Genomic DNA, 23,851 nt, shown 5'->3' on the forward strand with positions numbered 1-23,851 from the left:
TCCAGATGCCCCCTGGGAGGCCGCAGATCACGTGGGCCCCGTGATCCGCCGAGTGACGTTAAATAATAAAATCAAATCAAATCAAATCAAATCTCCACTCCCGCGACCTTCCACATACGATTTTCTCTCAATTTTCCCAACCTCTTGGAAATGAATAATAATAACTATAATTATAATAATAATGGACCCCCGGCGATATTTTGCCTATTTTCAGCATCGCGGCGCTGAAATTGCCAATCGCGAGAACCCAAAAAAAAAAAAAAATTAAAATTAAAATAAAAGGAAAAAGCCTAAGCTCAATTGGGTGCTCTTAGACCACCGCTAGGTAAGTCCCGCGTACATCTCAAAGACTATTTCTATTAACCGCGATAGAAGGGTTATAAGCTAATTCTGAATTTCCATGAATCTTCTCCCGGAGTAGTATCGTCGGCCATACACAAGCATGAGATAGCCGCGTGGAAAGCCCCGAGGCACGGTGGGGCAGCCAATGGTACTTGGTGGGCAACGGTGGCCACCCATTTTCAGTTGATGCCAATCAAGGGTCCGTTTTTCGCCCACCTAGTCTTTCTTCCAGACATGCTCCTCTTCTTCCCTGGTACGCTAGAGAAATCTGAGCTAGAGACCGGATCGATTCTGGGCCCTCTCAGGCGACCTGCCAGAGTAGGAAGAAGACACGCCGGATGCTTGAAAACTCTTCCGTGACCTTCTGTCACCGTGTATTCTTCGCGCCAATCAGATATGCGAGGAACTAGAAACCTCCAGCATGGGCCCTTTCCATGTTCGGGGCCAGGCCAGGGCCCAAGTGGCGTTCCCGCTGAAGAGCAGCAATAAGACATCATCGCACGCCTGTGCTGCCCGTTTCTATCCATGATTGAGACGCGGTGTGAACATCTTGAGTCATCTGATTGCCTATGTCTCTTGGCTTCCTCATCGAATTAGTGCATGGGGTGTTTTGGCTCACTTCTGCCTGTCTTAAACGTATATATATAACGCAGTCGGTCTGTTTGGTTGGAAAGAGATAGATCACTACATGCATTTCACTTGACAGACAGCTCCATCTCCTCCAGTCCTGCTTGGACAAAGTAAGGTGACATGCCTGCTCGTCTTCACTCTCGTCCACAAGGCAATTCTACTCTCGCGTCCTCGCAGGAAGCTGGGGACCATGCGGCCAGACCATCCTCTCCGCAAGTTCATTTGACGTATGAGGATGAGGATGCCATTGCTGAAATCCACCGTACCCTGACGAAAAAGGATCATGAATACTCGGAACCACATTTGTCGTTTGACAGGTTTCTAGAGGAAGAACTTCGGGCTGGAAGGAAGAAGCCTAATCTCGGAGTTTGCTTTCAGTCACTCTCGACATGGGGTACGGGAGGAGAGCATGTCAATGTCAAGACGTTGGGAACTGCATTGTGGCGGACTCTCACTTTTCAAGATGTCTACGAATGGACGATCAAGCCGTGGTTGACGAAACCTAAGCCCGAGAGTGGCCGTCAGTTAATTCGAGATTTTACTGGGGTGGTTCGGAGTGGTGAGATTATGCTGTAAATACTCCATTCCGACTGGTCTTCGTACCGAGTACTGATGTATCTTTAGCGTTTTGGGTCGACCAGGGTCAGGCTGCTCGACTTTTTTACGAACAATCGCTGGTTATCACTCGTCATTCCTTGGTGTGACTGGCGCGATCGATTATTCCGGCCTAAGCCTAGAAGATGTCAGAAAGCACTACCGTGGTCAGGTTGCCTATGTCCCGGAAGATGATGTGCATTTTCCTACGCTCAATGTTCGACAAACCTTGGAGTTTGCACTTCAGAGCAAGACGCCGAAGAGGTACTATGACAGAATCCCTCGGTATCTCGAAATCTATGGCAGAGTGTTCGGAATGTCACACACCATGGACACTTTAGTCGGAAACGAGTACATTCGAGGAGTGTCGGGAGGAGAACGCAAACGGATTTCAATCATCGAGTCTCTGGCCACTGACTCGTCGGTAATGTGCTGGGATAACTCGACCCGAGGTCTTGATGCCTCATCCGCTCTCGACTACGCCCGGAGTTTGCGGATCATGACTGACACTTGCGGTAAAGCCACGCTGATGACCTTGTACCAGGCGTCCGATGCTATCTATGACCTTGTCGATAAGGTCCTGCTCATCGACGAAGGGCGAATGCTCTACCAAGGTCCCGCACATGAAGCCAAGGCATACTTCCACGACCTAGGATATGAGTGTGGGCCCATGCAGACGGTATCCGATTTTCTAACTAGTATTACTGTCCCAGAAAGAAGAAAGTTTCGACAAGGGTGGGAACAGCGCGCACCAAAAGGACCCATTGAGCTAGAAGAAGCGTTCAGGAAGAGCGCTGCGTTTATGAACGTTCAGAAGGAAGTACGGAGCTACGACAGCCAGGGATTCGGTGGGAAAAGCCGCACCGAGTCGCACGCTGATACAGATTATGAAAGTTTAGAGGACGTCAAAGAGGCCCTCCAAATCGACAAATCCCGATTCGTGTCCTCCAAATCTCCGTATACCATCTCCCTCTTCCGACAGGTGGTATTATGTGCTAAACGTCAGATATGGCAGATCAGAGGCCACATGTCGCCCTTGTACATCAAGCTTATCTCCTCCGTCATTTACGGACTCCTTGTCGGGTCCATGTTCTATGACCAACCGCAAACCACGGACGGGATGTACTCGCGAGGGGGCGTGATTTTTTACTCATCTATTCTTCTGGCCTGGCTCCAAATGTCTGAATTAGAAGAAGCAATGCAGGGACGTGACATCCTCAGTCGCCAGAAGAAATTTGCATTCGTCCGGCCCAGTGCTGTGTGCCTGGCCCGAGTCGTCGCAGATATCTTCATTGCAGCTCTTCTTACTTTCCTCTACTTAGTGGTTGTTTATTTCCTGTCAGGGTTGAAGTCTGATGTAAGTATCCGCCAAGCGATTGAGCACCCGGTCGCTAACTCTATCATAGGCCGGGGCCTTCTTCATCGATTTCTTGTTCATCTATATGTGCACTATATCTCTAACAGCTCAATTCCGGCTGTTCGCCGCCGCGTCCTCTAACTTCGAGGTTGCCCTCCGCTATACAGGATTCCTCGTTCTGCTGTGCATTGTTTTTGGGGGTTACGTACTCTCTGTGGACAAGATGATGGCTGATGTTCCCTGGGTCGGATGGATAGCAGTGAGTATCTGACCTAATGTCTATATAATAAAAGCTAAGACATACCTAGTATATTACACCAGCGCTATATACATACGAGGCAATGATGGCTGCGGAGTTTCACAACACCAACTTTACCTGCTCCCCTGCTTCAGTTGTCCCTGCAGGACCCGGCTATACGGACATTGCCTACCAGACATGTGCTTATGCTGGGAGTCAGATCGGAAGCACTATAGTCAACGGCGATGACTATCTTGCAGTCAAATACGGGTTCTATTTCAGTCATGTTTGGCGCAACTTCGGTATCCTCTGTCTTTTCACTGTTGCTTCCGTTGCTGCTACCTGCCTTCTGAGTGAAATCATGGAATGGGAACCAGACAGTGCCGGACCAGTCCAGTACAAAAAGTATCGAAAAGAGCTGAAGAAGATCGCGAACATTGGTGATGAAGAAGAGCGCCCTGTGCAGGTGAATCAAACAACGCCTCCACCATCTGACACTGATGGTCCGTCTGTCGGGGCCCTCACTGCTACCAAATCAACCTTCACCTGGGATAACCTAGAACTGTCTGTCCGTGTTGGAAAGGAAAATCGCAAGCTATTGGACGGTGTTACTGGATATTGCAAACCCGGGACCCTGACTGCTTTGGTCGGAGCTTCTGGAGCCGGCAAATCGACTTGTAAGTGAACCTGATCCGTGTTTTTGCTCGTCCCAGGGTTGTGTCCTGACATTCTTAGTGTTGACTGCGCTTACCCAGAGGCAAAGCTCTGGCGACCTTACGGGTACGATGTATGTGGACGGAAAACCTATCGACTCTTCATTCAAATCTAGGATTGGCTACTGTGAACAGATGGACATTCATGACGAAAGCAGCACCATTCGCGAAGCATTCGAGTTCTCTGCATTGCTCCGTCAAGACTCCAGTGTACCTGATCAAGAGAAGTTGGCTTATGCAAGAACGGTGCTAGAGACGTTAGACTTGGTGGAATTGCAGAACGCCATTATCGGCTCGTTGGACATCGAAAAGAAGAAACGGGTCACTATCGGCGTTGAACTTTGCGCAAGACCTGAGCTGCTACTATTCCTGGACGAGCCCACTAGTGGCCTAGACAGCCAGGCTGCGTCCAGTATTTGTGCCCTACTAAGACGACTCGCCGACCAGGGTCTGGCAATCCTCTGCACAATTCACCAAGCAAACCAGGAGCAGTTCGAGGTGTTTGATCGAGTGCTGGCTTTGAGTCCTGGTGGCAAGACCTATTATTTTGGCGAAGTTGGAGAGGCAGGGCACAGTATCCTTGAGTACTTTGCCAAATACGGGCAGAAGCCTGAAAATATTACCAACGCTGCCGACTACATTATTGAAGTTGTTGTCGGAGGCATGAAAAACACGGCAAGCAGCGTTGACTGGGCCGCGGTCTGGAACCAATCCGTTGAAGCGCAGCAGGTTCAACAGGAGCTTGAGAAGATCAGGAATGTGAAGCAAGAGAGATATACAGGTCTGGATATGCAACCACAGGCCATGCCTACAATCTCTCGCCAAATTTTCCTCTTGACTCAAAGAACATTGCGTCAATTCTGGAGAAGCCCCGAATACCCGTATTCTCGACTCTACGCCTCGTTCCTGCACGCTTTGATCAACTGTCTTACGTATCTACAGATTGGCAATAGCACCACGGATCTGCAGTCAAAAGCGTTTTCGTGCTTTTTGGTACTGATGTTGGTGCCTGAGTTCATCAATGCAATTAGCGCTAGATTTATCATGAATCGTGATCTGTGGAAGGCTCGTGAAGGGCCCAGCGGAGCATACGGATGGGTTGCTTTTTGCACAGCTCAGATCATTTCTGAAATCCCGTACGCAATTATCAGTGCGGTCGTCTTCTTCGTCCTATACTATTTCTCTGTGGGGCTTCCTTTGGGATTCGCTGCGGGATACAGCTTCCTCATGTTTTTCTTGTTCTTTCTTTTCGCAACGTCCTGGGGCCAGTGGATTGCTGCCTTGAGGTAAGTGCCCATCATGAATCATTCTCGGCCATTGCCACGTCTTATGCTCGAGTCCAGTGGCGTCGCTCGTGTAACTCCATGCTAACTTGGAAAATGCAGTGCCGACTCGGTGGTGGCAGCAACCTTGATGCCCTTCTTCATCATCATGTGTGAGACAATGAACGGGATTTTGCAGCCTCACAAATACATGCCTGCATTCTGGGCATACACGATGTACTACGTCACCCCTTTTACGTATTGGATTGGAGGTGTCTTGACATCCGTTCTCCGTGGCGTGCCAGTCATTTGTGATGAGAGCGAATTGACCGTTTTCCAGAGCCCTCCTAATATAACCTGCAGCGAATATGCGGGATCCTGGCTGGCCGAAAAGGGTGTTGGATATCTCTCCAATCCCGATGGTACAGGGGAGTGCGGATACTGCGAGTATAGTTATGGAGATGATGTGAGATCCTTTCAGGTTTCGCGATATCCAGCACGGATGCTAATACTTATACTAGTACCTCTCCACAATTGGCCTTGATTCGTCCAAGATTTGGCCGTACTTTGGCATTTTCGTAGCGTTTGTGGTGAGCAATTACTTGATGGTCTATCTGCTTGTTTACATTCGGTCGGTGATGAAGCCGTTCCGGCGACGTACTTAACGTCCATATACCAAGGATACAAATAATGCTGAGATAATCATACATCATTAGACATTTGATTAATCAATCAGATATTGATACCATGTATACTGACTTTTTATCTGATTGGTGGGATTCAATCTCTCCCCGGAATAATTACGGCCAGGAGCTCTCCTGGGGCGATCGTCATGGGCCAAATCCGGGGTAGGATCTCCAATTCTAAGTTCGAATGCAGCAAATGCCGCGTTTCGTTTTCCGACATTATCTGTAAACTCGTCGTTCTGTCCGTCAATTGAGGACTAGAATCTCCACCTGGTCCGACTATGGCCCGCTACAGGCGGAGAAATTGCTGTGACAATTATGCATGGCACGAGCTCATTAATTTGTCCTTATATAAAGCTCACTCAAAAGCCTACCCAACCTTTGAGAGCTACATGAACTCGACGCGAATGCGCCAACGCTGATCACCATGAGATTGCACCTTCTACCACTTGTCGCGCTCTGCGCGACTACCGTCAGCAGCCTTGCTTTCGATTCTTCTACCAGCCAGCCACCAGGCGCACAAGTATACTCTGTCAACGATGCAGCCGGGCTCAAAAGGATCGGCGCCCACCACCCAAAATATCATGATAGGCGGACGGTGACGATTCGCTCTTCGCACAATGATACGGATGACGTGTCGGCTGATTTCCTCTGGGGAATTCGTCGCGCGAACCATGGAGGTAGATTGCTTCTAAAGAAGGGGCAGAAGTATGTCATTGGGAAGAAGCTTGATCTATCATTTTTAGATAATGTCGAGGTGCAGTTGGATGGCGAGTTGAAGGTATCTCCCTATTCTGTGCGAATCTTCCAAGCGCATTGCTGACTGGACGCGGCCCAGTTCACCGACGACGTGCCGTACTGGCAAGAGAATAACTTTTACTACGATTTCCAGAAATCGATCTCATTCTGGCGATGGGGAGGGCACGACGTCCGCATCTTTGGAAGGGGAACCCTGAATGGAAACGGGCAGCGATGGTATAACGAGTTTGCCGGGCAGGAGATCTTGGTATTCCTCAGCCTTCTTTTTCTATTTTGAAAACCGATGACCAGCTAACAGTTTGAAGGACCCTGACAACACATACTACCGGCCCATCCTCTTCGTAGCAGAGAACGCAACCCGTCTCTCGGTTGAAGGCATCACGGAGCTCAACTCGCCGTGCTGGACAAATTTCTTCGTAAATAGCAAAGATATCTCGTTCGATAACGTTTTCATCAATGCCTATTCCACAAATGCGTCGGTGTGTTGTTCGGAACTAGTCTCGCAGTTGAAACCCTCAATTAACCATGACAGGCCGAACCAAAAAACACAGATGGATTCGACTCGCTTAACGTCAATGGGCTGTCCGTGACTAATACCCGTGTTGATATTGGAGACGACTGCTTCTCGCCGAAACCTAACACTACCAACATCTTTGTGCAGAATCTGTGGTGCAATAACACCCACGGCGTCTCCATGGGAAGTATAGGGCAATACCCGGGTGTGCTAGACATTATTGAGCACGCATATATCGAAAACGTCACACTTCTTAATGGCGAGGTACATATATTTCTGATATCATGCTGAGAAGCCTGTCATGCGGATCGAGTCTGACGGTTGCTAGAACGGCGCTCGTCTCAAAGCATGGGCTGGCGAGGGCGTCGGCTACGGCCGCATTAATAACATCACATACAAGAACATCCATGTAGAAAACACCGATTACCCCATCGTCCTGGACCAGTGCTACTTCAACATTCCGGCCGACGAGTGCGCGAGCTACCCGTCACAAGTCAACGTCACGAACATCGTCTTTGAGAATGTGTACGGGACGTCGTCGGGGGCTGAGGGGAATGTCGTTGCTGAACTCATTTGTTCGCCCAATGCGGTCTGTGAGGATGTCACGCTGAAGGACATTAAACTTACGACGCCCGATGGGGAGAAGGGTGTCGTTGTTTGCGATGGGATTTCTGGAGGCGTTGGAGTTGAATGTCAGTCTTCAGAGTAAGCAGTTGGTGGTTGTGGGAACACTTATGCGAGTGAAAGTCCTCCATAAATTGCCTTCTCTTAATCTTCGCTTTCAGCTTAATATGACTGCTTTGTCTTCTTGGGCCATTCGAAATATGATTACAATGAATGGCTGAAGTTCTAAATAGGCAGACTGTGATCAAGCATTGAATAGGACTTGAGATAGGCAAGGTGCGGTTCAGGCATACACTGTTCGTGAGCAGTTTGGATGTCTTAACTTGAAAGAGCCTGAGTACTGTGGTGAGTGACATGTGCTCAGCGCTGTCTGGCCCACGGTCAACAATTTTTTCTCATCCTCACTTCAGCTTCTGCTTTTTTGATCCTTTCAGCCCACCACACAACCACACTCTCGATCGCTTTGTGGAATCTCTTATATCATGGCAAAGCTTCTGGAACTCCCAAACGAGATCCTCCTCCTGATCTTTTCTTACTTTGACAGTTTTATATACAAAAGCGAGCTGCAAGCTCTCTGTCTAACGTCGAAGCTCCTCTATTCAATCTCGCAACCCATTTTATACACTCAATTCGTCCGAGAAGTCCACTGCCAGTGTTGTCATAAGGAAGGCACCCCTCCTGGACGTATCGTGCCTATGGTCCTCTTCACAAGGACCATAGTCGCTCGGCCTGATCTCGCCAGTCGAGTCCGGGCCGCCAGCTTTGATACCTTCGAGACCGACTTTGATGACGCAGATGTCTGTGGAACAGAGTTCGATTCTGATACTTTCAGAACGCTTGCGTCCGGGTTCCAGCAGCTTTCTCCTAGCTCTAGGGTTCAGTTATTTATAAAGGCAGCGGCGATGATGTCGAACCCTTACCTGCTCGTCTTAACATCTCGCATGCCCAACCTCGAGCACCTGGAGTTGACGCTCGGGCCGGAAGGGCTAACTGATCTAAAGCCTTTGTTCACCGGGTGGGCAAAAACGACCATGGTCGGACAGCCATATCTGAGGAACCTAAAGTCAGTTGTGCTAAGAGACATGACACAAACCCAGTCCCTCTCGATGATCAACGTCGATTTCGTCATGGAGCTGCCTCAGTTAGAGGATTTCACTATAATATACCTCAATGGTAAAGCTGAAGGATGCCCGCTCTTCGAGTTCGAACCAGCCTCCCTGAGCATCGCACGCCTTACCCTTATGGAGGCCTGTCTCGACGCCAAAACCTTAAAAAAGATAATGACTGCATGCAAAGACCTCAAAGTCTTCAACTATTTCGGCCACAACTTCGACGGTAAGAATATGGCCGAAACCGTTCAGTTCGACCCCTCAGAGCTTGTGTCCATTCTTGAAAGGCAGAAGGACAATCTCCTCACTGTCCGCTGCAATCTTGACTGGGAAGGTATGCACCCTACCCGTTGGAACAGATGCTCAAAGTACGGTTCATTCGCTTCCTTGAAGAGCCTCATGCATCTTGAAATCGACCAGTATCCTTACACTCCCAAGCAAGAGCTCCCGCCCTCCATTCACTGTCTGCATATTAAGAATATCAGCTTCCCGATCTTCGACACCGTGGGCTCGCTCCACATGCGCACTGTCAATATGCCTGAGTACGGCCTCTACGATGAGCTTCCGAACCTCGCACACCTCACCCTAGAGCCCCGCGACGGCATTCCGAATGGGATGCTTAAAGTCCATGCTCGGTACGACCACCTCGATGATGACTCCAAGGTTGCATCGCCATTTGAACTCGCTTGTGAGAGGCTCTTGGATATCGTGGAAGAATGTCGTTTTATGGTTCATGTCGATAATGAGGTCTGGGAAAGTTTTTGTGACTGGTGACTTTAATGCATATTGACCGAGATTGCTCAAGGCAACAGGCAGCGAGCTGGGGTTAGTGTCCTCTGTTGTTGTTGTTTTCGATGCCGACATGCCTATTAACTCCTGACGATGTTCAGCGGCGTAACTCGAATCCGTGATGCGATTACTGTTTGGCAAATGTCAAGGTGTCAGATATCGAGTTCGAGGATAACTCGAGAGGTCAAAACATTGCTGTGTTCTACCCATCTAAAAGGTCCGTAGGTAGTACACCTCGCTACCAAGTACATGGACATGGATGATCAACACGTTTTATTGTCTGTATTTGCTAGCTAGTGCCCAGATGCCATAAACTCCGTCAGCAATCATGAATAACGCCAGTTACATCATTCCTCGCCTGGTCGCTTCACCTCGGGCGACGCCTGACCTATCTCTATCTGGCGCATAATCTGTGGCCGCGCTTCATCATGCATCCTGGCTGTTAGTCCCAGTCTCCGTCGAGCCTTCAGCTGCCTTACGTCCATAGAGATCTCTGTTACTTCTGGCGCGCTCTCGTATGGTTCTCAGCACCTGGACTGCCACATACACAAGGCCCATGACGCCAGCAATGACAGAATAGGCAATAACAGCACTCTTGGGCGTATATGGACTGCTGTCAATACCTACCAAATTAAAACCAAGCCCACCAGTTATAATACCTAAGATGATAGCCAAACGACCAAGCCATCGATGGAGGATGGCGAAAATACTCTTTTTCCCTGTGCGCCGAAAATGCAGATGCTGCAGCAGACCCATGGCTGGTTGGAGCAGAATGAGCAGTCCAACAACAATGAGTCCGAGTATTGGGTGGGCATGATCCAAAATATCACCGTCCGTTCCCATTTTAAGACCCAGACCCATCCCTGCAATAACGGAGAAGAGGGTGAATGTCTGAAGCGGCGCATGCACCTTGGCGACAACACCGTGCACGGGAATGGCTACAAGCAGCCCAAAAAATGGAAACAGAAGAACGAATGTAATGCTCATTATAAAACCGTGAGCAATCAGCATACGCGCGTTGCTTCTTGCATCTCCTCCTACCTCACTAGGCTGATTCATGGGGTCTCTTGGATCGTAGTCCAGGAAAGGATTGTCCATGGTCGAGACGGCATTTGCTAACGCCACATTTGTTGAACCAAAGTCATTGTGGATGCTTATCTCGGCTTCTAGGCTCTCCGAGTCGAGAGATGTGCCTTCCCTATATGCAAATATCCATGAGGAACTGGCCGAATAGTTGCAGGTGTCGCAGCGCACATTCGCCGTCATCACACCATTTTGAACGCCACTTCCCTCGAGGAGGGAGAGGTTTGCGTCAGGGTTGTACCTTGGTGGAACATGTCCTGTTCCTAGACGAGGTGATAGAGTTACGTTGCTTGTTGACGACGAATACAGGACGAAAATGTCGGCACCCGCCATTTGTGTCCCCTGACCAAGAGCCACCCATTGCAAAGTCGTCGGAGCGCGAATCTGAAAGAAGATAGGCCCCGAGCCCGTTCTTACAGTGCTCTTTGGAGCCGTGATGCTATAAAAAATGTCACTCTGGCCGCCGGGCGAGAATGTGTCGATATGGGCTCCCACGAAGGAACCTATTCGAGTCAGCACATCCATTGTGGGACAAAAGGAACGAAGAGATAAAGATGTCTTACAGAGTCCCAGTACAAGGGTCTTAGCAGAGAATATGGAGTACTTCATCTCGAATCCCGGTCTGGAATTGCTAGACAGATTGGTATATAAGGTTGATGGAACAGCGGTCGAGAAGGCCCCGGAGCGCTTGATCTGGGCTTTATATACCCAAGGGAAGGAATGACAAGAATTGCAAAAACTCTGAAACGCTGCCATAGTAAGATCAGCGGCTTGGGTTTATGAAAGCTTCGTACTCCCGAATGCATTGCCCAGCCCTCCTTTGTTGGACGCATTGTTCAACATCCCGATTGACTTCAGAGCTTCCGCCGGGCTCTCAAACCTTAATGGTCACCTTTGATCGGCATGATTCTATAACTCTGATATGTCTCACAGCTGGCATCTGGACTCGTACTTGGCCTTTCTTGGCCCCTTCATTGCTTGCGCGTCCATCATGCATCTACTCTATCACTCTGATAGGAGCACACAGAGCACACTGGCCCTGCTCCTGGAAGTAGGATCAGCTGCTTACCAACTGTCAGCGAAGGGCTTAAAGGCAGCATACTCAAATCATGAAGTCGGGTCAAGAGCAAACCTGGATTATTGGGAGTTCTGTTCATGGCGAGGCATGAGAGGTCTCGCGCGATCCTGGCCTCGTTCACCGACACTAGAGCCGCCCGAATCAACAGCTGCAGATACGCAAGGAAGCCGTTTCTACCTCGCAGATGTCTGTGGAACCTACAAACGAAAAGAAGGGAAACTTGAGCGACACTTTATTGGCGGAAGCTTCTGGTATGTGACAGAGCGCATAAACGGCGGTTGCTCTGGCCTTGACTCCTTGCATGGTCGCACTAATATGTACAATATCAACAAGCGCTTGAGGTGCCAACGCAATTCAAGAAGGTTGTGATCCAATTCTGGGAACGATAATGGTCCTACTTTGTGAGGTTATGAGAAAGTCCCGGCACCTCTGTCACCGAGGAACTGGAAGTAGAGGAATTACCCTACAGTCCATGTAGGAAGATGCGAAGCCAGCCAACCCAGCCAATAATTGAACAAGGACTACCTATCCGAGGGCCCTTACAGAGTACATCAATGATTGCGCATGGTCTATACCACCACTAGCGGATCGACGTCGGCAGGACCCTTCCATTATGGATTCGTTCATATAGTGATGTAATTTATGCAGAATTTCAAAACCATAGAATTCCGCTTACCTCCCACCAATCTATGGTCCATAATGGATTTGGCTTAATGCCGAGTAGGTATTTCCCATGCTAGGACCAATGATTCTATCATGAACCAGCCGAGCTACTGTTAAACATGCAGGCTAGATTAAGCATGAGCTGGAGGACAACCGGGATGGTGGGATATCATATGCTATTTGCTCCTTATACAAAGACGAACCAGCGGGACGACTTCAATTCAGGCAACAGCGATAAAAATTCGGCGTTATATGTCTCGAAAACATTATTTTCATTCAACGACTTCGGTAAGGAACAAGGGTCCCCGGCTCTGTCTTCCTAGTAAGTTCCCCAATCTGTGTCATTGTCGTCGTCTTTCCACCCCGCCGCCAAAGTGTTCTTCCCGTAAACATCCGCGCCGTCAATCCGGTTTGTTGAAATCCTTTAGTTCCGCGCTAGTATCGTTGACTAACGATGGACTGACAGTCGCAGATCCCAACTATCCCCATTCCCCGTTCCTCTCCACGCTTTCCCCACCATGTATCCGACCTTCCCCAACCTGGGGAATCGCGGGTCAGACCACGCGTCTTCTGATGAGAAGGGACGAATCAGTTCAGGGGTCCCTGAGACCGTTGTTGTACGTCGTTTGAGATTGGATTGCATCGTCTGCGTCCAGCCTGTTGATTGCCGACTTCAACGCAAGACAAGAAGGCCTAGTAAAGAGGAGAATTTGGTTTGTTTATCGGGCAGGCATTGAAGACGCAATGCTGACTGTTTGTTTCAAATAGGATCGAGGCTAACACCATCCGTCTGGCCTGCCACGCAACGAATTGTTCCTTGGGGGTATTCCCGGAGGTCTTTGGCGTGCAAATGTGAGTCTGGCCATGACTCGGGAGACCCGTTGCGCGGAGTTGGTGATCGGAGAAACCGAGTGGCGAACGCTTCTTGCATTTTCGGACAAGTTCCGTTCAACTTACGTCCTCATTTGACCGCTCACCCCTTGGTCTCGCGGGTTGCGAGTCAGTATATCACTACGGGCCTAGGGCGAGAGAAGAAACTTCGCTCATCGTCGCTGTCTTGACCATTCTACTCAAGCCTGTCCAGGCCCGAATCACCGATTATCGCCTTCGCAGGGAGGACTTTCCGGTTGAGCAAGCATTTCTCAAGGTTAATCATTAACGCTTGTTAAACTCATAAGTATGAAACTGACTGTTTTGCTTCATTGTTTTGCGTATATCTAGAGCTGTCTGATATAAAGTCTCGACGAGCTTTAGAGATCAGGTTCCCTTGTTCTTGAAGCCGAAGCTGGTTCTTGATTCTCCCTTGATTCTCCGTTGGGCATACCAACATCTGAAGCAATAAGTTACGACAGCACGCAAAGCCTCAGCTTTAGTCCAAGACTCTGAGACCGTAAAGTCCAGAACTGAATATGGGGTTTCTCCACATTTTCTCCAGGTTATGACCGGCAAAACTTCGGGGTAACTCGACACCAAGAGAAGACGGGGATACTCGAAAACACAATAGGAGGTACAAGCATATCTATAAGATCTCATGGGCAGCATTGAAGCCTGCTATGTCGTCACAGGATTTTTTACTGACTCTTGCACCAGCTGCTGAGAAGCCATTCGGAAGAAGACAACAAAGAAGCGACCAGGCTTATATAGGCGGCAGGCCACCGACTATATAACACTGCCTCGGTCATAAACACAAAAATGACTGTACGGGAATATCAGAAACCCGGCAATGGGCAGCTGGTGGTCGTTCTCGAGACCCCATGGTGGAGTCCCCAGTTGCGCCGTCTCAGTTTCTGCATATTGTCCTTGATCTTCTTTTGTTAGTTATTCCCTCCTCCGCGACTACCAACTAAACTTATAAGTCTGACATAACTAGCCTCTTCAAATGGCTTTGACGGCTCCTTGGTCAATGGTCTCCAGTCATTAGACAGCTGGATGGGCTTTATGGGACAGCCGTCTGGTACGCGGTTGGGTCTGATAAATGCCGTCTACTCGCTAGGCGCACTGGTCTCAACCATTTTCGCTGCCTGGTGCAGTAACAGGTTTGGTCGGAAGCTGTGCGTTTGGATAGGCATTGCTTTTATCCTCGCTGGTTCAATTCTGGGCGCCGCTGCTCCCAACGACACTGTCTACATAGTCTCCCGCGCCGTCATCGGCGTGAGCTCTGGGATGGTCAGCAATGCGCCTCCTCTCTTACTGAATGAGATTGCCTACCCCGCCCATCGGAGTATATCATCTTGCCTGTTCATGATTGGATACTACTTTGGGGCCGTCATTTCTTCTTGGGTTACGTTTGCAACTCGCACATACGCCTCCTCATGGTCATGGAGGCTGCCTACTCTCCTGCAGATGCTCTGCCCTCTGGTTGCTATTCCTGGGTTTCTTCTTACTCCTGAGAGCCCCCGGTGGCTGATTGGGCAGGACCGCGTGGAAGAAGCCCGTAAGGTGCTTGCGGATTTGCACGCAAGCGGTGACCTTGCCGCACCCTTGATCACACAAGAAATTCATGAAATTCAAGAGGCGATTTCTGCGGAGAAAGAATCTGCTGCGTCATCAAGTTATTCGGACATGATCAAGACGCCCGGGAACCGTCATCGTCTCTTGATAACTGTGACGCTTGGTATATTCTCTCAGTGGTCTGGCAACGGTGTTGTATCCTACTATCTGGCCATGGTGCTGGATACTGTCGGTGTAACGGCGACTAAAGACCAGCTTCTTATTTCCGGATGTCTCCAGATCTGGAACCTTATATTTGGCACCATTGGCGCCGTACTGGTCGAGCGGGCTGGTAGACGTCCTTTGTTCCTGACATCCGCAAGTGTAATGCTTGTCAGTTATATTATCATTACCGGGCTCTCGGGCTCATTTGCATCCACTGGCTCCGCACCGACCGGGACAGCGGTAATCCCGTTTATCTTCGTTTACTTTGCAGGTTACGATATAGCTTTGTGAGCTCAACCCTTCTCGTTTTTAATTATTTTACTAGACCGGTTTATCCTAATTGCCGCAATAGAACCCCTTTATTGGTCGCATACCCCTGTGAGATCTGGCCGTTCGCACTTCGATCCCGTGGTCTGAGTGTTGCCTGGTTCTCAGCAATCGGAGCATTGATATTCAACACTTTCGTTAACCCCATCGCGCTGTCAGCTATCGGGTGGAGGTACTATTTCGTGTTTGTTGCTATCCTCATTTGCTACGGTCTCACGTCATGGTTCGTTTACCCTGAGACAAAAGGGTACAATCTGGAAAGTATATCCCATATTTTCGATGGCAATCACCAGCCTGGCCATGATTCGGAAAAGGCCACTTCATCTGAAAACTGTATTGAGAAGGTGCCCGAATCTCATGAGGTGGAGCGTGTATAAGCGTGTGCATGATGTTCGACTGGATGGGAATATTGATAAAATATGTACATTACTCGTATTTAGAGACTCGTCAGTTACATATGAGACACGAACCAAATGGACTAAATGTGGTGCTGCGGTGATTCCTGCACCACCCAATCGGATTGACATGACGTACTTGGTTTAGTGTTCTCGAAATGTATCGGCAACACTCAAACCTCCCCTCCAACATCTCCGCACACCAACAATATACGACGAAAACCACAAGGCAATCGGTCTACTCGCCCAGAAAAATAATGTCATATTACAACGCCCTCATACGCACTCATCACATCACCTCCCGGAAAAAGGTCTCTGCCCTGAAACGTGCCGCCGACTCTCTTAACGTCTTCGCTCTCCTCCGCTCCGGCGGCTGCCCGGGAGTAATGTACATCGAGGCAAAGGACAAGAACTCTGTCGAGTCGTGGGTTAGCGTGGTTCGAAATTTGCGGTATAAGGACTTTCAGCTTGTGAGTCGGCCGGCTTGCGTGGTAATTGAGGAGGATTTGATGAAGGTGGAGGGGAAAGAGAACAACGATGCCCAAAGAAGAGGAAAGGCGTTCTTAGCTGCTGGGCTGGAGGAGGTGGATAGCGTCAAAGAGTTTGGGAACTTGATGGCGCAGAGGGGGGTTTGGCAGTGGTGGAGGAAGAGGATGGGGTATGTTCGCGGGGACTGAATGAATTAGATTCTTTCGTCTGTACGCCGTCAATTCAGTGCCCGTCTACAATACCCCATTACAAAAAATTTGCTACTGTTTTGGGACACCATCCGCTCTGCGCTTTGCGGTTCGACCCGCGAATGAGAGATATGTGACACAATCATATATATGAAGGGATTCATTGACGTTCGGGTCAGACTAATATGCATGTTTGGATATCCAGGCAGCACAGGGATGGTCCTGTTCTGGCCTAACTCAGTCCACAGCATGGGTACTTCTGGATTCAATGATAAGGCAGCCACGGGCCTCGTTTGAGTCTTTGTGATCCAGCATCCCGGATTCTGCAACCATCTTTTCCCTGTGCATGTCTCAAACGCGTTGGACAGGGCGGTCTGGTCAGTCCAGCCATTTATGAAGTCCCCGTGCAAGCCATATTCAATCCGGTCGCCTGTTGCATATAACAAGTTGTGGTAATCTGGAAAGGGCGCCGTGTTGAAAACAAATTCAACGAAGATGAAGATCGCTACGGGATGAGACTCGGGGCAGACGCCTTTATTATAGTCCCCAAATGCGGGATATGCCATCTACGGGATGATATGAGCTTTAGAAAAACATCCAATTGCTCGAAGAGATCTCACATGGCTCTTGTGGTCCGAACTATCGAGGTTCTCGCCATCCCAGCAAGACGGAAAGAATACCTGTGACCTCAGCTTCTCGCAGGACTGGCGGGGAAGGTGTTTTGCCTCATTCGACAACCCGTTCTTCACTATGCACATATGCGAGATTCCACGCTGAGCAAAGTTGGAGTCATTATATGTCCTGTACGCTGTCAGTCTTGCCCGCGAAATGCATGACGGTAAGCAGGCATCCTACTGAAGCATCGGGTCTCCAGCAACAACTCGCAAACCAGGCGGCGGTGCCAGAGAATGCGCCCGTCCGGACATGCCCGTGCAGCAGGAGCGTAACTGCACGCTCGGTTGAGATAATAGACTGCCTACTCATAATCATCAACATTAGGCACGGCATTCTTTCTCAGCCTGCTAATGTAGGCGAGGAAGACATGGTCAGAGAAGCAAAACACAAAACTGAGAAACATACACTCCAGTCATACTCTAGCATCTCAAACGATCCGGTGTCGGTCTCGTGGTAAAGCGCTGGAACCCAATAATTGCTTCGATCGAGCGCAACCTCACATGTTGTCTCGCGCGCGTTCCGTGCCGTTTGTGTCCCCATTGTTTTCTGGAATGCGGTACCCCCTGTAATGACGTGCGTGTGCGACGACTGCCTGCCGGGCGACACGATTGAATCGGAAAGTTGTGTTCTTAGCGGGAGGCAGCTGAAGCTGAATTGATCGGCGTATGTGATGGTAGTGTTTATTGGCGTGATTAGGTTGATCCCGGTGATTTGCACGGTTAGGCAAAGTTGCGTGAGGTATAGCGAGAAGCTAGGGGAAAGCCAACCTTTGTGAAAAGGGTAACCATGGTCATTTTGTCCGAATCAGTGGCCGATATCGAAGAGGCCTCGACGAGTTTTGAGAGTAGTAAGTGTCGGCAACACTGCTTTCAAGTCCATTCTGCGCTCGAGGTGTCGCCGGTATGTGCACATTATTTACGTAACTACCTACATACCTGGCCTTCCCGTGCCTGGATTGTTTGTCCTGCTTATCTGGATAAAGAGTTCCGCATGATATGATCGGTCGACTTTATACTTTAACCCTCCCAGCAATATAAATGGTCTGTAAACTTGCTTATACGATATGACACAAATAACTCCGAAATCCCTAATAACGCCGTAGGAACCCGCATTACGCAGGTGGTGGGTCATTTCCTGGCGGCCAGTTTGGCGCAGGGTAACTGAGTAGTTTGCATACGTCCTAGGCGAACCAGTCAGCGAGTGACCTTTATTGAGGGGAAAGGGGGTTGGTAGAAAGTGCGTCTTACTCTCCGCTTAATACGGAAATCATCGTAAAGTTTCATCCAAACATCTCGATCACGACACCCGCTCTCATGCAGCGAACCTGGGTTGACCTTGCACTTTGGCAGAATATCAGCCAGCATCTGGTGTGGCCACATAACCCAGGGTTTCGGCAGCGGCCAATCTGAGAAGTGTACAAATTTTGCGTCTGCGAGAACCTTATCAGGATCCCACACTTCGTCGTCGCTCCCAAGGAACATAGTATGGTTTTCCGACCGGAACTCGCCCGATATCAAACCATATGGCCTGTGCGGCAGAACCATGGCCGAGTTGCCGTAAAACTCATTAAGAAGTTCCATGTCATATTTATTCCGTTTGTTCTCGCCCTCGGTGCCTTCGATGCCAAGGGCCGTATCTAGGAGGGCTTTGTAGCGGCGGTACGAAGGCTCGATCACAAGAAGAAGGGAAGAGAGGACCTTTTGTTCGGGGAGAAGCCAGTATGCGCGGGGCATTGCGACAGGTGTGTGAGGTAGGAAGAACAGTTCGTCCATGCTTTGCAGTAGGAGGACGTCGGAGTCGAGGTGAATAACTCGGTCGAACTCAGTCTCAGCAAACGCGAGCAATTTTGATATGCTCTTTTCCCATTCCTCGCCAGGTCCTATTCAGAGAAAAGAATAGCAGCTTTTAGCAAATTGATCACGAGCAATTCGAAGGACCAGAGAAGATGCGAACACACACCTGCGTCAGGTTTGATCATTTCCAGCTCAATTGGCACCAGCATTGCCTTGTACTTGAACTTCGCCAGCCGGAGCAGTTGACGGTCCCGATCATTGTCGCTATCAGCGATAACATCCCAGTCCTTTGGATAATACAACACTCGTTGCGCCCGGCTTCCGAATCTCTCTAGCGCATCAAATACCATGACGGCGTTGCATAGGTACGGACTTGAGGTGGCATATTGAGTGTACGCGTACTTAGACCAATCGACCAGGTCATAGTTAATATGGGGTAGAGCAGGAGGAGGAGTCGGTTCACGTCGGAGAAAGAGGATAAAAAGAATTAAAATGAAGATGAACGCCCAGGTCCGAATACGTCTTAGTTGGCGTTTGACTATGGCAAGAAACGGTTCGTCGGGGATGTCGAAGAAATCAGCCTCGGAGGCCGCAGAGCCTTTCCGCAAATGAGAGTTCATGGATAGCTTGACGATTGGGTATGTTATTGTTTATATGATTCGAGCGCAAATCTCATCTTGGAATAGATGAGTTAGATACCTGTCGTTGTATGGAAAGGGCAAATAATACTACATCTGGCTACTTTTGGAGACCCAACTCCCGAACTCAATGCACGTGATTATCCAGAAGGGCAGCAATCCAAATGACAAGAGTATATATTATTGATCCGTATCCATATAGAGAAGTCTATAATACCCCGATTTTTCATTCATTGATGTTTATGCGAGCTCGAATTGTTTTCTCGTCGAACGGTCCATTTTCACCGACATAGTTGCGGAGCGCCTCCATGGTCATTAATCGGCGCGGCGCCTTTCGTCCAGTCAATATCTCGAATTGCGCAATGGCCTGCTCAGCAACATTGTCAAGGCCGTCTACCAATTCCCATTGACGCCCAGTTTCGCTACGAAAGCGACGCATCTGGCGAAGCAGTGGCGTTTCCAGAGGTTTGTACGCAAACTGTTATGCATTAGTCGAATACCAAAAGCCCGCAGCAAGAGGATGTATAGTTCGAAAGGGGTTTTATCAAACTGAGTAAATCTGCATAACAGTAAGTCACATACCTCAAGGACTACTCCACCGGTTGGGCTGCCCAACCACTGCGTTGGCATTTCGAAATTAGCCGGCGGCTCATCTCTGTCCGGGTCCGCTGGGACGCAAGAGGCGACCATGCATGGAGGGCAGGCATCCTGCGGCCATTCATCGTGCAGCGATCGAAGCACATACACTACTTCAGTGGAGCCCACCTGAGAGGCGGCCCATGAATTGAAGTGACGAGCGACGCTCTCTGCGCGGGATAAAGTCCGGTTGTAGATGAAGATCTTTCGACAACCGAGTCGAAGCATAGCATATATAGCGGCACGCGCCATGCCACCGGCTCCGATGACCAGGCCGGTTGTCCTCGACGGGCTGATAGCGTTACGTGGGGAGAGGTTGCGGTTGATGCAAGTCATGATACCAACCCAATCCGTATTCTCTCCATACCATCCCAGCACCGGACCAGCCAGATGGCGGCGGCTAGCTTGTTCTTGTAGAGGGAACATAGTTCCATCCGAGTGACCCCGAAGTGGCATGATTGTATTTATTGCCCCAATGGCTTCGGCATGGCGGCTCTTTGCCGCGAGCTTCTGGAAGACTTGCACCCTCCAAGGTTGAACAATACTGGCACCACCGAAATTCGGGTCTCGACCCAATTCGTCTAATGCTGCCAAAGTTGGCTTTTCCGGAATACTGTAAGTATGATTCATACCGCAATGGCGGAATGCGGCGTTATACATCGCAGGCGATAGACTGTAAGCTACGCTGCCGCCCAGGATATAAAACTGCAGAGGATCCAAGACATAACTCTGGAAAAGAGCTTGAACCGCGTCACGGGCCGTGATTTGCGGATCTCCCTCGTTGTGAGAAAGACGATCGATTGCAGAATGCGACACAGAGGTGAGAATAGAGTTGAATACCTGAGACGTGCGGCCAAGGCTACCGAGGTTGAAGGCTATAACCGGTGGGTGGTCACCCGGTAACAATTCAATCCTATTAGTGAATTTGGCAATGGCTGCATTGTCTTCGCGCTCCGTTGCTACACGCAGAATGCGAACCAACTGACACCCCAGTCCAGCAGCATTGAGATAAGCCGATAGGCATTTTTCATTATCCCAACTAACACCAGAAGACGGTTCAAAAATACGCTGACCGATGATTTTTGTCATGCCCCTATTACGGATGGTTTCATTGATTAGCGCCTGATCTTGATCCAGGTCGACCACCAGATACTCGACGGCAAGCCGTAGGCAGTGTTCCACAATCTGAGCGTACACATTACGGCCCTTTATCGGGTATTGATCGCCACCAGTGATCCCAAGCGAGCGGGTGTCGATTGACAGAATTATCGGTGCGTGCGTATTTCTCCTAAGGATAGAAACCTGCTTGCTCACAGTCATCGCCATATCTGGGCCCCAGCAATCGACACACAGCTCAATAGCATCCCCGCCGGACTCGAGTTCTGACAGCCTGACTCTGTTACCAATCAAGTCGGAGGAACGGACAAAGATCGCATAGGTGTACGACCGTAGCTCGGGTGGGGTCTCCAGCAGCACGAAAGGAGAGTCATAGCTAGAATGGCCGACGTCTGTACCCGTCACGAAGCGAACGAAACGTGTGAAATCCTCCTTTGCCTCCTTGAGTTTGAACGAATAGCCGACTGAACGTCGATCTTGCGTTTCTTCGTCGAGCTGAGCGAAACTCGAGCGATCCTCTGCGTTATAGTACTCAAAATTTGAGCAAGTCCGGTGTAGCGGATCGCCTTCACATAGTAGCTTTGCCGCCTGATCATCGAATCCTAGCAAGTTTTGAATGCGATCCATATCTCGAGCAATGTACACCACGGGGTTCGTAAGAGAATACTGTCGAAGGTATTCCTGGACTGGACGAGTAAGAGTTCCTAAGCCGCACTCAATAACACAGCGCGAACGGTGGTTGTCTAGCATCAATTTGAGGACTTCAATATCTCGCTGCTGGAACTTTTGGCTTCCATGCTGCTTCAGATACTCGTGGCGCGAAAGTCCAGTAACCTCTTTGAAGTAGTGGTCCTCCGTGATGAAACGCCGTTTCAACGCGGTAGCAGCAACAAACCCCAGTGACCGTTTCCCACATCCCCGAATCCCAATGAGGACCAGGGAAGCCTCCGGGTCAACCCTGCGGTACACATCTGCGCCGGAACAATGAGACATCTCGGTGCTGACACCTGGAGACCGACAAATCCTCTTCCTGGGACAGGGAGGTTGAAGTTGCGAGTGACCAGCCACGGTGAATGAGTTCGCCAGAAAGCCAGTATTGTGTATATACCAAATCCTGATCCTTTGCGCCGATTATGCCAAGATTCATCTCCTAAACTCCCATATCTCAAGGGGAAACCGGGGAATGATAAGCACAATGCGGAGTGAAGGAGGTTTCGGGCAGGGAGTGGTGGGAGGCAGCTGTCATGCTGCAATGGAATGACAGCAACCAAGAAAGATGCTGTCGGGGATGACACCAGCTCGAAAACAGCAAACTAGCGAGCGAACGGACATGACTGGGAGGAGCCCATCACCCCAGACGCGTGGGTGCAGAGTGGGTGGTTCGGCAAGCAATCGAGAGCGGAGGGCTGTTCTGCCACGAGTGACCGCCTCAACGCCGGTTAAGATCTCTGCCGCGATTGCATTCTTCCCAGAAAACGTCCCTCAACAGCCCAGACTACCGAGTCGGGATGCCGGGCTTCGGGCCAAGTCTGCTACCCAATTGTCTCAACGAGGACATCTCTGATACTCAGCATCCGTAGATGGTCCTCGCCTAGCTGGTCAATTGGAAACTGTAACAATATCTGATCAATCAGAGCCCCTTAATCAGTTTTAATCAGTTACAAGCCCATGACTGGCTCAGCGGCATCTTATTTTGCAAATGTGGGGTGCTGCGGTACCTATGTAGGCGGTTTTACTCCAGAGAACTCTGCTAATCTGCTGTCTGCGCTTGGGTCTCGGACTATCTCAGTCCGAATTGGAAGCGCCGATCTTCGGCAGTTGGACAGCGAAATATGGGCAACTATGGGGTTTTGATTGAATAATTTGAATTGGATTTACGGAGCAAACGATTTGCTGGACAATTAGCTTGAGCTAGAAACCGGAGGATTCCAGCTACCGTCATTCTTGGGCGGGATCGTTCCGTGACAGGCTAGCAATCCGCAAAGCTGGTAAAGCCAGTCAGTTTCAATAAAGTCAGAATGCCACTGCATGTACAGAATGCATAGAAGGCATAGAAGGCATAGATATCATCGATTAGTGCACAGTAAATGGACGGTGTGCTCTGAACGGAGCACTCCGTAGATATATTGTGGAGAAGTGGGGTTCGATCACTGATGGATAGTTCCGGCGGATTTATTCCACTGTCCCTCAATACTCAGTCCTGGCAGCCTTTTGGCCGTCTTCATCCACTTCCCGAACTTCGCCCCGAATCCCCATCGAGGAGCCGTTCTTGCTTCCTGTCTCCATGGGTCTGGCCTCGACTTTCCCGGTCCTGCGCCGCCCAAGGTGACGCCCTCAGACGCATGTTTTACTTGATTTCAGTGAATTTTCCGATTAGACAACTCGGCTTCTCTATTCCATTGCTAGTTTCCGATCTGCATCCTCTTTAAGGATTTGAAATGCACTACTGTGGCTGCCTCCGTTTGATATAGAATAATTGGCAGTCGCGACCAGCTCTT

General features: G+C 49.7%; 9 protein-coding genes across 9 annotated transcripts; 5 read left to right on the forward strand and 4 right to left on the reverse strand.

The window, feature by feature from the left end:
- The first annotated feature begins 981 nt into the window (after positions 1-981).
- Positions 982-5,840, forward strand: BDW70DRAFT_118060 (putative ABC multidrug transporter). Its single transcript, XM_073734694.1, has 7 exons — positions 982-1,544; positions 1,597-2,923; positions 2,973-3,182; positions 3,232-3,838; positions 3,897-5,160; positions 5,260-5,602; positions 5,658-5,840. The coding sequence occupies exons 1-7, from the start codon at positions 1,093-1,095 to the stop codon at positions 5,799-5,801; spliced, it is 4,347 nt and encodes a 1,448-aa protein (XP_073591958.1). The 5' UTR covers positions 982-1,092; the 3' UTR covers positions 5,802-5,840.
- Positions 5,841-6,249: 409 nt separating this feature from the next.
- Positions 6,250-7,804, forward strand: pgxB (putative extracellular exo-polygalacturonase; the record flags this gene model as incomplete). The annotated part of the gene is made up of 5 exons (XM_073743284.1): positions 6,250-6,603; positions 6,661-6,828; positions 6,887-7,060; positions 7,114-7,359; positions 7,424-7,804. The coding sequence occupies 5 exons, from the start codon at positions 6,250-6,252 to the stop codon at positions 7,802-7,804; spliced, it is 1,323 nt and encodes a 440-aa protein (XP_073591959.1).
- Positions 7,805-8,201: 397 nt separating this feature from the next.
- On the forward strand, positions 8,202-9,602 carry BDW70DRAFT_153572 (F-box protein; the record flags this gene model as incomplete). Its single annotated transcript, XM_073739667.1, has 1 exon — positions 8,202-9,602. The coding sequence occupies one exon, from the start codon at positions 8,202-8,204 to the stop codon at positions 9,600-9,602; it is 1,401 nt and encodes a 466-aa protein (XP_073591960.1).
- A 441-nt stretch (positions 9,603-10,043) lies between these two features.
- BDW70DRAFT_171688 (cytochrome and DOMON domain-containing protein) lies at positions 10,044-11,309 on the reverse strand (the record flags this gene model as incomplete). Its single annotated transcript, XM_073743285.1, has 2 exons — positions 10,044-11,203; positions 11,264-11,309. The coding sequence occupies 2 exons, from the start codon at positions 11,307-11,309 to the stop codon at positions 10,044-10,046; spliced, it is 1,206 nt and encodes a 401-aa protein (XP_073591961.1).
- A 2,405-nt stretch (positions 11,310-13,714) lies between these two features.
- Positions 13,715-15,911, forward strand: BDW70DRAFT_118075 (general substrate transporter). Its single transcript, XM_073734695.1, has 3 exons — positions 13,715-14,254; positions 14,312-15,383; positions 15,449-15,911. The coding sequence occupies exons 1-3, from the start codon at positions 14,134-14,136 to the stop codon at positions 15,798-15,800; spliced, it is 1,545 nt and encodes a 514-aa protein (XP_073591962.1). The 5' UTR covers positions 13,715-14,133; the 3' UTR covers positions 15,801-15,911.
- An 86-nt stretch (positions 15,912-15,997) lies between these two features.
- On the forward strand, positions 15,998-16,495 carry BDW70DRAFT_171689 (uncharacterized protein; the record flags this gene model as incomplete). The annotated part of the gene is made up of 1 exon (XM_073743286.1): positions 15,998-16,495. The coding sequence occupies exon 1, from the start codon at positions 16,076-16,078 to the stop codon at positions 16,493-16,495; it is 420 nt and encodes a 139-aa protein (XP_073591963.1). The 5' UTR covers positions 15,998-16,075.
- Positions 16,487-17,656, reverse strand: BDW70DRAFT_118102 (DUF1996 domain-containing protein). The gene is made up of 3 exons (XM_073734697.1): positions 17,576-17,656; positions 17,116-17,471; positions 16,487-17,061 (listed from the first exon to the last, which is right to left on the reverse strand). Exons 2-3 carry the CDS (start codon positions 17,251-17,253, stop codon positions 16,525-16,527), a joined length of 675 nt encoding a protein of 224 aa, XP_073591964.1. The 5' UTR covers positions 17,254-17,471; positions 17,576-17,656; the 3' UTR covers positions 16,487-16,524.
- Positions 17,657-18,225: 569 nt separating this feature from the next.
- On the reverse strand, positions 18,226-19,659 carry BDW70DRAFT_118095 (nucleotide-diphospho-sugar transferase). The gene is made up of 3 exons (XM_073734696.1): positions 19,130-19,659; positions 18,418-19,049; positions 18,226-18,350 (listed from the first exon to the last, which is right to left on the reverse strand). The coding sequence occupies exons 1-3, from the start codon at positions 19,581-19,583 to the stop codon at positions 18,282-18,284; spliced, it is 1,155 nt and encodes a 384-aa protein (XP_073591965.1). The 5' UTR covers positions 19,584-19,659; the 3' UTR covers positions 18,226-18,281.
- Positions 19,660-19,760: 101 nt separating this feature from the next.
- On the reverse strand, positions 19,761-22,487 carry BDW70DRAFT_118111 (repressor protein). The gene is made up of 2 exons (XM_073734698.1): positions 20,184-22,487; positions 19,761-20,079 (listed from the first exon to the last, which is right to left on the reverse strand). Exons 1-2 carry the CDS (start codon positions 22,344-22,346, stop codon positions 19,828-19,830), a joined length of 2,415 nt encoding a protein of 804 aa, XP_073591966.1. The 5' UTR covers positions 22,347-22,487; the 3' UTR covers positions 19,761-19,827.
- Between the last annotated feature and the right edge of the window lie 1,364 nt (positions 22,488-23,851).

Source organism: Aspergillus foveolatus, assembly GCF_047715535.1.
Source record: "Aspergillus foveolatus strain CBS 279.81 unplaced genomic scaffold BDW70scaffold_80, whole genome shotgun sequence".
Classification (NCBI taxonomy): Eukaryota; Fungi; Ascomycota; class Eurotiomycetes; order Eurotiales; family Aspergillaceae; genus Aspergillus; species Aspergillus foveolatus.

What these genes read in the sequence shown, in the direction of transcription:
- BDW70DRAFT_118060 (XM_073734694.1), top strand. Translation starts at nt 1,093, where the DNA reads ATGCCTGCTCGTCTTCACTCTCGTCCACAAGGCAATTCTACTCTCGCG. An exon ending in CGGAGTGGTGAGATTATGCT is followed by an intron (nt 1,545 to 1,596) that starts GTAAATACTCCA and finishes ATGTATCTTTAG; the next exon opens with CGTTTTGGGTCGACCAGGGT. An exon ending in AGTATAGTTATGGAGATGAT is followed by an intron (nt 5,603 to 5,657) that starts GTGAGATCCTTT and finishes TACTTATACTAG; the next exon opens with TACCTCTCCACAATTGGCCT.
- BDW70DRAFT_118075 (XM_073734695.1), top strand. Translation starts at nt 14,134, where the DNA reads ATGACTGTACGGGAATATCAGAAACCCGGCAATGGGCAGCTGGTGGTC. An exon ending in ATTGTCCTTGATCTTCTTTT is followed by an intron (nt 14,255 to 14,311) that starts GTTAGTTATTCC and finishes TGACATAACTAG; the next exon opens with CCTCTTCAAATGGCTTTGAC. An exon ending in GCAGGTTACGATATAGCTTT is followed by an intron (nt 15,384 to 15,448) that starts GTGAGCTCAACC and finishes TTGCCGCAATAG; the next exon opens with AACCCCTTTATTGGTCGCAT.
- BDW70DRAFT_118102 (XM_073734697.1), bottom strand. Translation starts at nt 17,253, where the DNA reads ATGTGCATAGTGAAGAACGGGTTGTCGAATGAGGCAAAACACCTTCCC. An exon ending in GTTCGGACCACAAGAGCCAT is followed by an intron (nt 17,062 to 17,115) that starts GTGAGATCTCTT and finishes ATCATCCCGTAG; the next exon opens with ATGGCATATCCCGCATTTGG.
- BDW70DRAFT_118095 (XM_073734696.1), bottom strand. Translation starts at nt 19,583, where the DNA reads ATGAACTCTCATTTGCGGAAAGGCTCTGCGGCCTCCGAGGCTGATTTC. An exon ending in AATGATCAAACCTGACGCAG is followed by an intron (nt 19,050 to 19,129) that starts GTGTGTGTTCGC and finishes TTCTCTGAATAG; the next exon opens with GACCTGGCGAGGAATGGGAA. An exon ending in ATTTCCGTATTAAGCGGAGA is followed by an intron (nt 18,351 to 18,417) that starts GTAAGACGCACT and finishes TGGTTCGCCTAG; the next exon opens with GACGTATGCAAACTACTCAG.
- BDW70DRAFT_118111 (XM_073734698.1), bottom strand. Translation starts at nt 22,346, where the DNA reads ATGTCTCATTGTTCCGGCGCAGATGTGTACCGCAGGGTTGACCCGGAG. An exon ending in CCGGTGGAGTAGTCCTTGAG is followed by an intron (nt 20,080 to 20,183) that starts GTATGTGACTTA and finishes AATGCATAACAG; the next exon opens with TTTGCGTACAAACCTCTGGA.